This window comes from Phalacrocorax carbo, chromosome 6 (assembly GCF_963921805.1).
Source record: "Phalacrocorax carbo chromosome 6, bPhaCar2.1, whole genome shotgun sequence".
NCBI lineage: Eukaryota > Metazoa > Chordata > Aves > Suliformes > Phalacrocoracidae > Phalacrocorax > Phalacrocorax carbo.
Window position 1 is genome coordinate 49940409 of NC_087518.1, and position 14311 is coordinate 49954719.

At 57.9% G+C, this 14311-nt stretch overlaps 1 protein-coding gene across 1 annotated transcript; it reads right to left on the reverse strand.

Moving 5' to 3' along the window:
- Positions 1 to 7890: 7890 nt before the first annotated feature.
- LURAP1 (leucine rich adaptor protein 1) lies at positions 7891 to 14283 on the reverse strand. Its single transcript, XM_064455172.1, has 2 exons — positions 14003 to 14283; positions 7891 to 10640 (listed from the first exon to the last, which is right to left on the reverse strand). The coding sequence occupies exons 1-2, from the start codon at positions 14201 to 14203 to the stop codon at positions 9951 to 9953; spliced, it is 891 nt and encodes a 296-aa protein (XP_064311242.1). The 5' UTR covers positions 14204 to 14283; the 3' UTR covers positions 7891 to 9950.
- Positions 14284 to 14311: the final 28 nt, after the last annotated feature.

A 14311-nucleotide genomic window follows, 5' to 3' on the forward strand; every position in this document is an offset into this window, starting at 1 on the left:
AATCCGGCCCAGTAAGTTGATGACCTGCCTGGGACATCACTCCTCCCCTTAGGTCTGCAGCTCCAGCTTGCAGCCCGTTTCACTGGATGCATCCTGTGACTGTGGGCAGAGGGGTGGCAGTCCCAGGACCAGCCCAGGGCCACCTCCCCAAGGACCCTTCCTCCCCTGTGCCCAGGGCAAGGCCAGGGTTACCATCTCCCTACACCACCAGCGCTGGTTGAGTGCAGCATCACCTGACAGGTTGGGACCTGGCAAACCCCCGTTCTCTGAGGAAAGTGGCTGGAGGGGAGGGAAGGGACCCCAGATTTTCAGGGGGGAAAATAGCCCCTATATGGCTGTATCCCTCAGGCTCACCCCAGCATGGCCATCCCCCTCATCACCCCCAAACGAGCTGCCACCACAAGGGGTGCTAGCTCTGTGCTAGGGTCAGCCACATGTGCATGAGCTGATGGATGGAGGAGACCTTCCTTGTCTCCCTGGGTGCCGCCTTCTTCCCTGACAGGGCACTGCCACCCAAAACTGCCCTTCTCACTTCCTACCACTTCTCTCTGCCCAAAGGCATCCTTTCCTGTTGCTAACTCCAGGCAGATCCTCACCCCCACTCTTTTTAAGGGGCTCAGGGGAAGCCAGCAGCAGCCAAGGTGGGGGGCAAGCTCCCAGACCAAGTGGGAAAAGGAGCATCCTGATGGTTTCATTGGTATTTTAAAGCCAGCTCTTGCCCCACTCAGGATTTTAAAGCAGGATCCATCATTTCTGTGTATAGCAGAGTGCAGGCAGCAGGACCAAGCTCATTCCTTCACCCCAGTGCCTCTTCCTTATGAAGATCCTTTTGATCTCAACATCTTCCCTGAACTTAAAAGAAAAGGCTATACTGATGGGCCAGAGACCTGATCCCGGGAAAAGGCAAGCGGTCAGGACTTCTGCCTCTGTGTTTAGGGAAACAAGCCCTGCCTTTACCCACCTGAGGAACACAGCACACCCCTAATAGCAGGGACCAGAGCACCATTTTTCCCCTTCTGAAAGCAGTTTGGGAAAATAGATGTGGTTTCAACCTCCTGCTCTGATGGCTTTTAATGAGAGCCATTACCAGCAGCCCCACGCTGGGGTTTTGTCAGCTTTGCAGCAAGCAAAGGCAGTAGTAGTACTACAAGCCTCCCCCCAATAATCAACCATTTCCAATCAGATGCGTCATTGCTGCCACCATAATTTTTCTCCAATTTTTTTGGCCCTGAGTTTGTAATGCGGCTGCTCTGGCAGTTGCCAGCCAGCTCCCGCACTGGGGCTGTTGACGGGATCCAGGCAGTGATGCCATGGCAGCGATGCCATGGCAGTGTGGGGGGATGCAGGGGGGTGATCCCGGGTCTGTCAGCCCCTGGGACCAGGGCTGCAGCGCTGGAGCTGGCTGTGGGCTGGGAAAACTGGGAAAGTCCAGATTCCTGGGGGACAGGAGATTGTAGGGGTTGGGGGTGGCGGTGTCCTTGCTCTCCTGTCCTGTCAACATCTAGAGGCTGGGCATCGGGGTCACCCAGGTGCCCCCAGCAACTGCTGTGGGGGGACAGTGGGACCATGTGTCCAGCACTGGCATCACTCTCAAAGGGACTGGTCCCTGCCATGGCAACATGCCGCGCACTGGCACAACTGGTCCCGCTGTGGCTGCAGGCAACAGCCCTGGCGGCTCTTCTGTATTGGGGGCCCATCGCCCACCAGCTGGTGGAAATAAGGTGGGGGCTTCCCTGAGGATGGAGGCAGCCACCTCTGCTCCAGCCGGGTTCTTGCTCCCTTCCCAGCGTATCCCAGGTCCCACATGCCGTGGTTCGACCATGGGGAGCTGCTGTGCACCGAGCAGCAGCTCACACCCAGGAGCCAAGCTCCCTCCTGTGGCCGCCTGCACCAGCTTCCACCGGGCTGCTCAAGGCTCGGAAGGGGCAACGAGGAAGTGCCCTCGGCCCACTCCCCTCCTCGCCTCCTGCACCCAGGACCCCGCTTTGAAAAACCTCTTTTGCAGGGATGCAGGGGGGGATCCGGTGCTGTGTCCATCCCTCGGAGCGACCCAGCTCTCGTGTAGCATTACAGTGGCAAGTATGGGAGGGAACCACTGATCATCTCCCTGAGCCGCAGGGTCATGCCTGGTCATTGCCAGGAACCAGGCTGGCACTGGAGCTGTGCAGGACCCCATGGCTCTAGCTGCTTTCTCTACTGACCCTGCTGGAACCTGCCACATGCTGGGGCAAAACCGAGGAGGACAGCAGTTTCCCATGCCACCTTCCTTTGCATCCCCCCATCCCTGCATCATTGCCATCACCTGGCACCTTCCTTCCCCCTAATTTGTCCCCAAACATGTCACCAGACACTACACTAGTACTGAGCACTGAGGATACTTGCAGGCCTGTCAGAAGGTCCCAAGAAGCTGTGGAGCCATTTCCCTTCTGGACACTGGAGGCAGAGAGTGGTTTTTGGCTGAAAGCAGCCCCTGTCCCTCCAAGAAATCAGTGGCTTTCGGTCCAGCCACCCACCCCTGCAGCTGGCTGCATTTTGGAGGATATCTGCAGCACCCTCAGAGGACATCTGAACAGGGTGGTAGGACAGGACAAGCTGGACGAGCGAAGCTGCAAGGATGAGGAAGGGAGAGCTGTATGGGGGCCAGTGCAAATGGTACAGCAACCCCATCTGGTCTTCTCACCTACCAGGACCCCCACTCCAGGCTGGGCTGTCCCCCACAGCCCTTTCCTTGTCCTCCATGTCCTCTGAGCAGGGGACAGGGGTCTAGCTATCCAACATCAGGGTCCCAGGGAGAAGGTCCATGGGAAGATGCAGTGGGGACTCCTTTACCTGGGGAAGGTTTTGGGGGGTGCTGAGAGGGAAGAGGGCTGATGATGGTGCAGGGCTGCTCTGAATGCTCCAGTCCCTGCACCTCTTCAGTGCAGGACATTGCTCTTTAAGTCCATCTTTCCTTCCCTAAGCTGGTGCTTTTTATAGCAGCCATAATCCCTGCTGCTCACACTGCCTGCACCCTCCTGCCCTGAGGCCTGGGGCTGAGCCTCCAAAATGGGCTGCTACCCTAAAACTGCCTCAGACCCCTTCAGTTCCCAGCATCGCCTCCCTCTCAGGACACAGATCCTGTCTGGGGCTGGTTCTGACTCAAAACCCCTTTGCAGAAGTTGTTGGAGGGCCACAAGTGTTGTAACACCCTCCAAGTCACAGCACACTGACAGGGAGGGTCAGACAGACAGACGTACAGAGGCACATGCATGAGCACCAGAGCAACTGGCTGGCCACCCTGCTCGGCTCTGAGGCTTGCAGAGCTGGAAGCAGCACTGGCACGGTCACAGGAAAGTCCCTGGGAGCAGGAGCAGCTGGGGAGGCTGGAGGTTTCTTTCCTTTCTAATTCCCCCACCTTTGATAAGAGGGAAGCTGAGGCAGGAAGGGAGCAGGGAAGGGGCAGAGCACTCCTGGCCCTGCAGCGCAGGAGCAGAGGCTGTTGCAGGGCAGCCAATGAGCTTTAAAGGCTGATGAAGCTCCACACCTGAATGTAACCCCCAAACATGAGCTTCAGTGTTTTATCAGTGTGGTTTTCCTGTGGGGGTGGCTGGTTTCCCTTACCCAGGCTGCGCCCACAGGGATGGCATTTGGGCCATCCAGGCTTCACCACTGGGGATGGAGGGGGCTGGGGAGAAGGGATGTGAAATGGGGCAGTGGGAGCTGTAATGGGGCAGGAGCAGGAGCCTGGGAGAGACATATTCCACCTCCCATCCCTGTCCTGGTGGCCAGCGCTGTCCTTCCACCCAGCCCCAGTCCGAGCCTCACCCCAGGAAGATGGCCATCCGTGGAGGACAGCGAGTGCTGCAGCTGCTTCACTCCCATTCAGGGACATACCCCTCTGGTTCTGCTCCCCATCCTTCCCCACTGGTGTCTCCAGTGGGGACATATCCTGACATCATGGCTGTGCAGCATGGGGACATCAGCCCTGGCCAGGCAGCATCCCTGCCCTCCCCTGCTAGCCCCTGCTCCCCTCCCAGCTGCCGCACAATTTCTCTGTTAAGCAGCTCAGCTTTTACTTCTCTCCAGCCAAAAGTCACCCTGACTCTGCACCCTCCCAGGGGGAACCCAACACATCTTTTAGCCTTTTACTGTTTCTGTTTTACTGCCCACAGCAGATGCAATTTTCTCCAGCCCCCAGGGGGTCTTGCAGGAGAAGGCAGCATGGGAAATCTTGCCTAACACTGTTCAGACCCTGCCTGCACGATAGACAACCCACAGGAAAAAAAAATAAAAACAAGCAGGGGGGGTTCTTCTAGGTCAGGCTGCACTAAGACGGTGAAAGCAGATTAATTTCTCAGAAAAGCAATTCAGATTTTCCTTCTGCTCCCTGCCGGGGACCAAAGCAGAGCTGCCGGGCAGGAGGCAGTGGCAGGAGCGCACACATCTCCTGGGCACAAGCAGCTTTTCGTGTCACCCCTGAGATGGCATTGAGCAGTGGTGTCCCCAGGCCCCAGCCCTGCATGGGAAGTAAGGGGGACTCTTGCCAAGTGATGGGGCATACAAGTGGGAAGAAGAAGGTGGCACAGCTGGAACCCTGATGGGCCAGGGTGGGTGCCCACCACGAAGGGAGGAGGAAGGGGAGAGCTGTGCCACTGCTCCCTCTCAGCACCCAGCATCCCCCAAGCCCATCCTTGTCACCCACCCATGCCCAGACACCCATGAGGCCCTGAGAAGTCATGCTTAGTTTTCACTCCCAAGGAGTGCCAGGAAGCTCTAAAACTGGAGGATTAGTCTCCAAAGCAAAGGCCTGGCCAGCTGCCAGGCCAGGCAGGGAACAGCCCAGGGAGGCGTTTCCCAAAGGCTGAGCTTGCTCCTGGCTCATGCTCCAGCTTTGTCCCTGTGTTCACCAGCCTCCCGGTTACTCAGCCACTGACATCAAGACCAGACTCAGTAGGGGAGCTTTGGGAGGTCCCACAGGTGGGGAGGAGGCAGGAGGTGACCATGAGACTTCTGCTTGGTGCCTGAGTTGTCCTGGGCAGTCAGAGCATCCCCTGCCCCATGTGGCTTTTCTGGTGTGTAATAGAGGTTGAGTGCATGCTACAAGCCCTTTCCTTAGAAGATGGGCACTGGGTGACATCTTTCTCTTCTCAGCCGCCTCTGCACAAAACCTGTAGGAAGTTCCTGCCCTGGAGACCTGTAAACCTGGGGCAGTGGGAAGGAAAATCTGGAAACGGTCTGGAAACCCAGGACACAAAAGCCCTCTGCTGGGCTGGTTTAACCCCCTTCTGGGGCATCCTGGGCTGGGCATGGGGAGCAAGCTGGGTGAGAGATGCTGGCCAGAAGAGAGATGGATGATGGGGCCACTGGCTGCCAGGTCCCCCAGGGCTGGGAATGAATGCCATCCTGAATTGAAGGTGGTTTTGCTGTCATGGGGCTCTCTCTGGGGATCACTGCTTTGCTCCGACCGGCACCAACACTTCAGCCTTTCCCAGGAGACCATCCTGGCTGCCAAAATACGCCAGGCTGAGAGCAGAGCTTGGGGGCATAACCAGCCCTTCCTGCACTATTTTTTGGCCTCTCCTGCCCCACACTGTCTGCAATGGGTCAGACAGCACAAGCCCAGGGCTCTGCTCACAGCACTGTTCCCCAGGAAAGCTTACAGAGAACCACAGGGTGCGTGGGATCAACACTCCCCCAGGGGCTGGGTTGGCCTGGGGTACATCCCACTGGTGTTACTGGGTCACTTCATCACATCACTCTGGCTGAAAACCTCAAGGAGCTTGATTTTCAGGCAGGTCACCCTGTAAGGCAGCCCATGCTCAGCAGGCAGGACGCTGTCAGCACTGGGTTAGACTTGCTTTGTCTGGGCCTTTTCTTATCTTTTCATCTCTGAGCAGCGGGTACAGAGGCAGGGCCATGTCAGGGAGGTTCAAGACAAGCCGGCGCTTGTGCATGGCCCGAAGGGTGCATTTCAGAGCAGCCCCAAGCAGCCCTAATACAGTTTTCCTCCCAGCACCTGATCCCTGAGCGATGCACAGGGAACAGTACAAGGGACAACAGGGACCACCCCCCCACAGCCCCAAAAGGGTGGAGATGCCAGGATCCAACCCCACAGGCTGCACTTGCACCCACACATCCCCTGCATCCACTCCCCCAGACACCCCATGGCTGTTCACCCCACAAAGCAAACCCATGGACAAACCAAACCAAAGTGTCCAACCAAACCCATGGCCAAACCAAAGGCCACGGTGGTTGATGGAGGGGCTGGATGCCACCTCCCCTCCAAGTGTGGGGGACCAGGCTCTTCCACACCCCAGGAAAAGGCTATTTTCATGCTGCCTCCCTGCAGGAGCTAACATAAATTCCTTAAATGGCTGCAGCACTCAGGGGACAGGCCCTTTCGGAGCCAAGCTGCATGCAGAGAGGGGAAAACCCAGGGGACTTCTCAATAACTAGCAAGGGGAGCTATTAAAGTGTTTTACTGCCTCATTAAGGCAGTCTAATCTATGTATATCTTTAAAAAAAATGGCTTCCTGGTGTTTTTATTGTAAGAGGTGGGCGTTTTCTGGCACTGGCTGGGATCCTGACTCCTTTATCTGCTTGTTTTCTTACCTGATACCAGCACTGAACAACCCAAGAACAGCCCAAGGGCAGCAGCAGGCAGGGCCAGGCAGACCGCTCCTCCCTGGGCAGCAGTGAGGAGAGAGGCTGCAGATCCGCACTGCAGGCTGTTTCCCACTCGTGGCTGCTCTGCACCCCATTGCTGCACCCACCTCACAGCAAGATGGAGGTCCCCAGGGTGTTTCCCCATGGTAGGTTTGGGACACATTGGGTCAGCATGTGCCTGGGCAAAGCCCAGAGGTGGCTGAACCCTCATCCAGGCAGCCCAGAGACAGGACAGGGGATGGCAAGAAAACTGTGAGAAGGCCTCATCTACCCCTCCAGCTCCAAGGGCTGGGATTTGGGGACACAGAGATTTTTGGGCTATGGACAACTTTGGCTCCTGTAGGCTAGGCTGAAGAGTCCATGCCTAGAGAAGTCCCAGCAAATTATCATCTGTGGTGATACAGAGGTGTCCAACCACCAGCATCCAACCACCAGCATCTAGGTTTGGAAAAGGAATGGGCTGGGCATTTCGTTTCTAAGGTTTTCTTCATTTTATTTTATTTTTTACCTCAGCCCAGCAGAAAAGGGGAAATCCTGCTGAGTCCTGCTGTCTCCAGTATCCATCTCTCCATCTGCAAAAGTTCACGGTTTCAAAGCCAGGAGCCAGAACGGATGCTGAGGCTGGGATGGCAGCGCTGGATAAGCGGCTTGCGTTTGCTTTGGAAAGGTTGATGTTTGCATGAGCATTGGCTCCAGTGGTTTTAAAGGGACCCACCCAGGAACAAATCCCAACAGTCTGAAATCAGAGCTGTGGCTGCTCCCACCCCAGGCTGGGCTAGAGAAGTCTCTGCCCCACACCTAGACCCTGCCTGCACATCCTGGGTGGAGGAGAGAGAACAAGGGAAGCAAATGGAGACCCCAACACAGCTAATTGAACTGGCAAACACCTAGAAAGATCTTCCCTGAATATTTGGGGCAGCAAGCATGAAGCTGCCATGTGTAGCCAGAGACATGGATCAGCTGAGCTCGATACATCCCATCTCCCAGCGATCCAGACTCACCAGCACCCTCACCCCCAGCAGACATGCTCAAGTACCCAGCTGCTTCATGAAGCATGACTTTTTGGTGTCACCACCCTGATGTGACAAGGGACAGATCCCCAGACATGTGGTCTATGCCTGTTTCAGGACTGGGGGCTAAACCTGCCCTGCCGCAGAGCTGCTGGTGGCTCCACAGTGTTTCAGACCAGAGCCTCTCCCCTTCCCCTAGAAACTCCCATAAGCTCGGGAAAGCACCGACAGCATGGCCTGTGAGAAACACTACCATTTATTAAGCCAGCTATTTTTTGTGAAGAATGATTTTAACCATGCTGGAGGACTTACCCCATCTGCCCCAGGGAGCCTCAGCTGGTTCATCACATGCAGGGCTAGAAGGAAAGCAGGGGACAGCTGGCCTTGGGGTACATGGTGGCTCAGCAGCAGCGGCGGAGCTATGCAGGGAGCCGTGAGCTGCTTGCAGGTGACAGCAAGCCAAGCATGGCTGCTCTAGGGCAGGCGGGTGGGGTGCTCGTGTAGGGCAGCCTGGTCCCGGTTTGCTGGGATCCCCCCAAGTCCTTGGCAGGTGCTGTCTCCAGGAATTTTGGCTGTTGTCCTGCTGTCTGTGTCCATCCAGGGAAGCCCTGAGGATTTGTGGGGGGAAGGGAAGGTGCTCCGGGGTCTCGGCACGGAGGGTAGTTTCCACTGAAGGTGCTGCTTCAGAGGCACAAAGCTGAACCCATCGTACACCCAACTGCCTTCCTAACCACAGCCAGCTCACGTCTCACATCTAGAAATAGTCACAGCCAGGTCTTCCCTCTCTCTTGGTTTCCCCTTGACTTCAGGAGATGTTGTCTCCACTCGTACCACCCCAGCAAGGAAACAGCCAGGCTGCAACCCACGCAGGCAGGGGAACAACAGCACTGCGGTGAAAGCAAAGCTGTTATAGCACTTGGCTGGGGACAGGCACATCCACAGGTTGTGAAGCCAGGAACCTCCAGGCTTGTGCACACATGTGGAAGAGCCCCTCTCCTTGAAGTAGGGGGCTGTGGGATGCCCAGGTCCTTCCCTGCATCATCTGGTGAAGGGAATGGGTCATGCCCAAGCTTGCACACAGCTCCAGCTGCCAGCCATGCTCTACAAGCCAGCGAGGGGTAAGGGGTGTGCTGGGAGGCATGGTGGGTGGAGAGTAAAAGGCACAGGCAGAAGCCAAGGCTAAAAGGACAGAGAAGATGTCTCCAGGGCAGGGTTGCTGCAAATCCACCCTGGCAGAGAAGCCTCATGTTTTTTGTTGCTGGTAGGGGGCAGAGACCTGGCACCATTCATTACACAGATGGAGAATCCCAGCCATCACCCCCATCACACTGAGTCAGGGGAAAGCACGAGCCTTTCTGAGTCTGAGCCCCACAGCCTCTGCCAGGCTTCCCATACACTGCCACATCCCAGGGTTTCTGCAGGACCTGGTCCCAAGGTGGGAGACAGTCTAGAAACAAATGGGGAGAACTGGATCTCCATCTCCCACCCAGTGTTTTGCCTTTCTCATGTAATCACATCGGGAAGGGAAGTCTGCACCATCATCCTTCCTCTGCAGGACACAGACAAAGGCTCCCCAGCCCAAAGGGAGCAGCTATAGTGACCACCCTGATCACTTCAGATAGGCTTCACAGAGGCATTTAAACCAGGCAGGGCTTCACCTGCTGGGAGGGGGGTTTTAGCATTCACCATGTGCTGCAGCCAAACCCTAGGTGTCCCAGGTCAACTCTACCCTGGATGGACACTGGTCTTGAAGATAATGATGGAAATGAGCACATCCAGCAGGGACACCCTGCTGATGGTCTGACCCGCACCTCGCATGCTGGTGCCACTGAGCTGTGGATGCACGGCGGCATCTCCTGTCCTCCCTGGGCAGCCGGTTTGGGGGAAGGGTCCCCAGTTTTTGCAGATGGGAAGCTGAGGATTAAAGGGCAGAAGTGGAGCCAGGGAGAGGTCCCAGGAGTTTTGCTGCCCCAGGTTTCCTCAGAACCCCTCCCTGCAACCAACGTCAAAGACAACAGAGGAGTGACGAGCCACCTGCAAGCACCACCCCAGAGCAAAGGATTAAATTTACAGGGACCCACTTCATCCTGCCTCTCCCAGAAATTCACCGCGGGGTGGGCACCCCATTACTTAGGGCTGCATCACCAAACACTGACGGGGGGGGTCAGAGGAACAGTGCAACACCACCAAGCCAGCCTGTTGTCCAATCTCCAGCCACCCCAACTCTCCCAAGCAGAGACAAGTGAAGCAGAGCAGGCAGCTGGGAGAGCTGGACTGGGAAGGCGAAGCCATGGGCTACAAGAATGTCACATCATCCTGAGACTGGAGCCAGCGCCAGTGGGCATCATACTCCAGGTGCAGTTTGCTGTTGAGTTTGCAGTTCTCGAAGTCAGCCTCGGCTTTCCGAGCCTTCCCACCCGGGTTCCCCCTCCCCAGCCTCTCCCCAGCCCCCGATGGCAATTTGGTGTCTCTGCCTGGTTCCGGGGCGGGGGGCTGCTGGCCCAAATACCCATTGGCCACCTGGGGCTCCTTAGCAAACCGGTGATCCTGGGGAAGCCCAGGCGGGGAGAGGTCCTCATGGGGCCACTCGTGTTCCGCTTTGCCCTTTTCTTGCTTTGCAAGACCCCTCTCAGGGTCGATCCTGACCCAATCCTGCTCTGCCCTGACCAGGGCTCTGCCCGGCACAGATGTGGCAGCAGTTTCAGTGGCATTTTGGGAATACTCATCCATGTCATCGGCCAATGTGTCCAGGTAGCTACCAACAGAGATGCTATCCAGCCTGTCGTTGGGGTCCTGCAGGCTGTCCCAGCTGCCCCTCCGTGAGGCCGCCTGGCTCTCCACCAGGCTGTACTGGCTGCTGGCCAGGCTGCTGCAGCGACTGGTCAGCGTGCTCCTCTCCTCCAGCAGCCACTTCACCGCCTCGATGCCCTCGTTCACCACCACCAGCTGCTGCAGGATCTTCACATCAACTGCTCGTAGGTAGGCCTGGCAGGGAGACAGAGTGCAGGGTTTTTGAGAGGATCGAGGTGACCCCAGGGGCTGAGAGCCCCAAGTCTCAGCCCACCCTGGAAGAGGTACCACCACGGTGGCCGCAGGTCTGCCAAGCTGCTTGATTAACAGAACAGTAGGGGGGAACATCCTGCAGGAAACCATCCCAGGGCACCCTGTCCAAGACCTGGGGACACAACCATTGGGGATGAGTGACTTCTGGCACCCACCGGCCACCAAACCCCTCAGGGAAATAAATCCAGGGCGCTTATGTCACTGTCTCCTATGGGGTAAGCAAGGAACTGGAGGCACTGGGTAGAGATCTGAGCCCAGGGCATCCACCAAGCCCTGGGAGGCAGCTGGGACCAGGCAGGAACATGCTGGGTATTGCTCAGGGCAAGGATATGGCTGGACCATCAGCACCTCCCTGGGCTGTTTCAGCTGGGCCCCTTCATTCATTTGCTTCCCCCCCTCTAGGGCCTGATCCAAGCCTGGTGACAACGTGACACAGCAGGATTTGTAGCCTGAGACCCAAATCACCCCCAAAATGGGGAAGGATGGTGGAGGGATTGCGGATCACAGCACTCGCCTTGCCGACTCCTGCCCCTCCAAGCCCAGGGAAAGCTCTTTGCAAAACTTCAGTTGCTGCAGAAACATCTGTTTTCCTAACGGAAAGCCCCATGTGCCAAGACATTCCTATCTGTGTGATACTGGCCGCTGAAAGCCACTGGATTTCCCCTGCGCGGGACACAAATATTTTGCTAGGAAAGAGAATAAGGGGATGGGGGGGGGAGGAGGGATAGAAACCCATTGCAAGACAGGTACAGGCAGCCTGGGAGATGCGGTTGCCCATGGACTCATTCACTAACACACCCTGTCCCCAGCACCAGCAAGCTGTGACAGAAATCCACGCAGTCCCCCGGGACTGTTTCTAAGCACAGCACCCGGTCCCCGGCATCCGGTGCCCTCAGACTCACCCGCCCGCCCACGGGTGACCCGCTGGTCTCTCGAGACCCCCGTCTCCTGTCCCATAGTGAGTGCAGCAACAAAAGCATCCCAGGAAGCAGCCTGGGAAAACCAGGGTTTTGGCACGTGATGCCTCTCAGTCCAGGGGACACAAAAAAAAAGGGAGGCAAAGATTTGTAGAGACCCAACACCAATCCCCCATGCCTTCCCCATGTTCCTCAAGATGGATTTAAATAAAAAATAGCAGTGATGTGCCCGGATTGGGGCAGGAGCCAGCTTCGAAGTACAGAAACTTCCTTTCTAGGCAAGTTATTTGAAAAACTGCCTACAATGGACTTTTCTGCATGTGCTGCTAAAGCATCTGGCCTTGGCAGGGAGAAGCACGGGAGGAGGAAGGCTGGGAACCCCTGGCAGGGGGGTTCCCCTTTTTTCTCTGCCACATGCGACTGTGACTGTCAGAGATGCAAAGAGCCACCCTGAGAGTAGAGGGTGGGAAAACACTCCCCATTTGTTTGCTGGAAAGAGTCGGCTGTCAATTTGCTGCTATTTCAAGCCAGCCCGACCCCTCTCCAGCAAGGCAAAGTTAGAATGGCAGGAGACCAAGGTCCAGCTGCTTTCTATACTCTCTATATTCCTCTAGACGCAGTGATGGGTACACTGTACCAACTCCATACCCATCCCAAAGCCTGCCTGTTGCTCCCCACATGGTATCCCCTGGCATTCAGACCCAGGGCAGCATCAGCATCTGGAGGGGAGGAAAGCGACCACGGACCTGAGTGCAATGCTGGGGGCAGAGGAGACCTGCCTGGATCCCTGCTCCGGGATCTGACACCCTACACTGCTCCTTGCCTCAGTTTCCTCATGCACATCCTGCAGTGCTCCTCTTCCCCCCATCCACAGATGTCCCCCCCCTCTTTCAAAGGGGACCCCAGGGACTAGTGGAGCTGGAGGGACTGTCGCACTCCTCCCCATGCTCTCTAGGGGCAGGCAGAGGTGGAGAGAGCATCCCCCTGAGGGGGTACAGTCCTGCTTCCCTCCCCAGCGCGTGAGAAACCCACAGGCACTGTCTCCCTTTGAGACATCTAGCCCAGGTATAAAACATCCTCCTCGAAACAGGAGGCGAGAGTGGGAATTTGCTGTCTTCTCTTCCCACTGCCCCCTCCCAGGCCAGCTTCTCCTTTGAGCACTGGGTTTGCTGGTCTTCGCTGCTGGGATGGGAATTTTGGTTCCTGTTCATGGGGATGGGGAGATGGGGGAGCCCCATGCTGGGTTTTGGGCACCCAGGTGCCATTCCCAGGCTGCTGACCTGGGTGCAAGGTGTTCCCGCTTCTTCACTGACCAGCGAGAAAAGCCAGGGCAGAGAAATAAAAAGCCTTTCTGAGCTGAGGTTAATAATGTGTGGCCAAAGCCAGGCCTTGAAGACTGTGAGATGACCCTGCCTGCACCTGGGCAGGGCAAACACCATGGCTGCTTCCTCCTCCTCCTCCTCCTTCTCTGAGCAACCCAGGGCCCCCAGACCTTCCTTCCCGGGTAGAGTGCAGCCTGGAAGCTGGTGCTGAGGGAGGATGAAAGCAGAGGGAGAATGAAAGCTTTTATGGTGATGGGGAATATTGAATCAGCCAAAGCATGGGTGCAGAGGGCTTAGGCTGGATCCCCAGCCCGCCCGGGTGGCAGGGGGATGCAGGGATGCAGGCATATTTAGCCTGTTTCCCTATGGAAATGATGCTCATTCCCTCCCACTCACGTGTGCCTGCGTGGGAGAGTCCCTTCCCCCAGCAGCACTTGAACCCATTGCCCAATCTCACCACGTTTCCCGGAGGCGCAGGCATCGCCGGTATTTCTCTCTCCACAAAGAGAGGGAGGCGAGAAAGCTGCCACCGGCACTCCCACGGTCCCCAGGAAAGGCTGCCACTGGAGCCCAACCCTTTACTAGCCACGGGAGAAGCCCCAGCAGGAAGCGAACCCTGGGAAAGCTCCCGGGGATGCTTGTGCCTTGTCACCCAGGGGGTGACACCCGGGGTGGGGGGGTAGACAGATGACACAGGACAGGCGCACAGGGCCGGACCTGCCACCGTGCCCTTGGCGAAGGTCCCTGCCCTAAATCCTGCTCCCCGGGACGCTCCGGTCCGCGCCGGAGCCGGGGCCTGGGGGTGCGTGGGGTCAGGGGGGCAGAACGGAGGTGGGCAGAGGGGTCCGTGGGACCCCGGGGGGGCATGCTGCGTGGGCCGGGGGCCAGAGAAATGACGGGCGGGGGGACACGACCTGGGAGCAGTTAACCCACTCAGGAAAGAGAATGGGGGGGTTCTCCCCAAAATGCAGAGAGAGCACGGGGCACGATGAGGGGGCTGCTACCGGGGGGCGGGAGGCCGTGCCCCCGGTGCCGCGGGACTCACCAGCTCGAGGCGGAGCGCCCGGAGGCGGTCGGCGAGCGGCGGGCGGGCGCCGCGGGCCGGTGCGGGCAGTAGCGGCGGTCCCGGCGGTGCGGGGGCGGTGTCGGCCCGCAGCCCCCGCAGCAGCCCGGCGGGGGGCCGCCGTCCCACCTTGCTGGCCAGCTCCCGCAGGTCGGCGGGCAGCGCCTCCCCGCCGCCCTCCATGCGGGTGGGGCGGCGGCGCCGTGCGGGGCGGCGGCCGCGCTGTCACCCCGCACAGAGCCCCGGCCACGCCCCTCCCGCCGGCCGCGCCCCGAGACACGCCCCGAGACA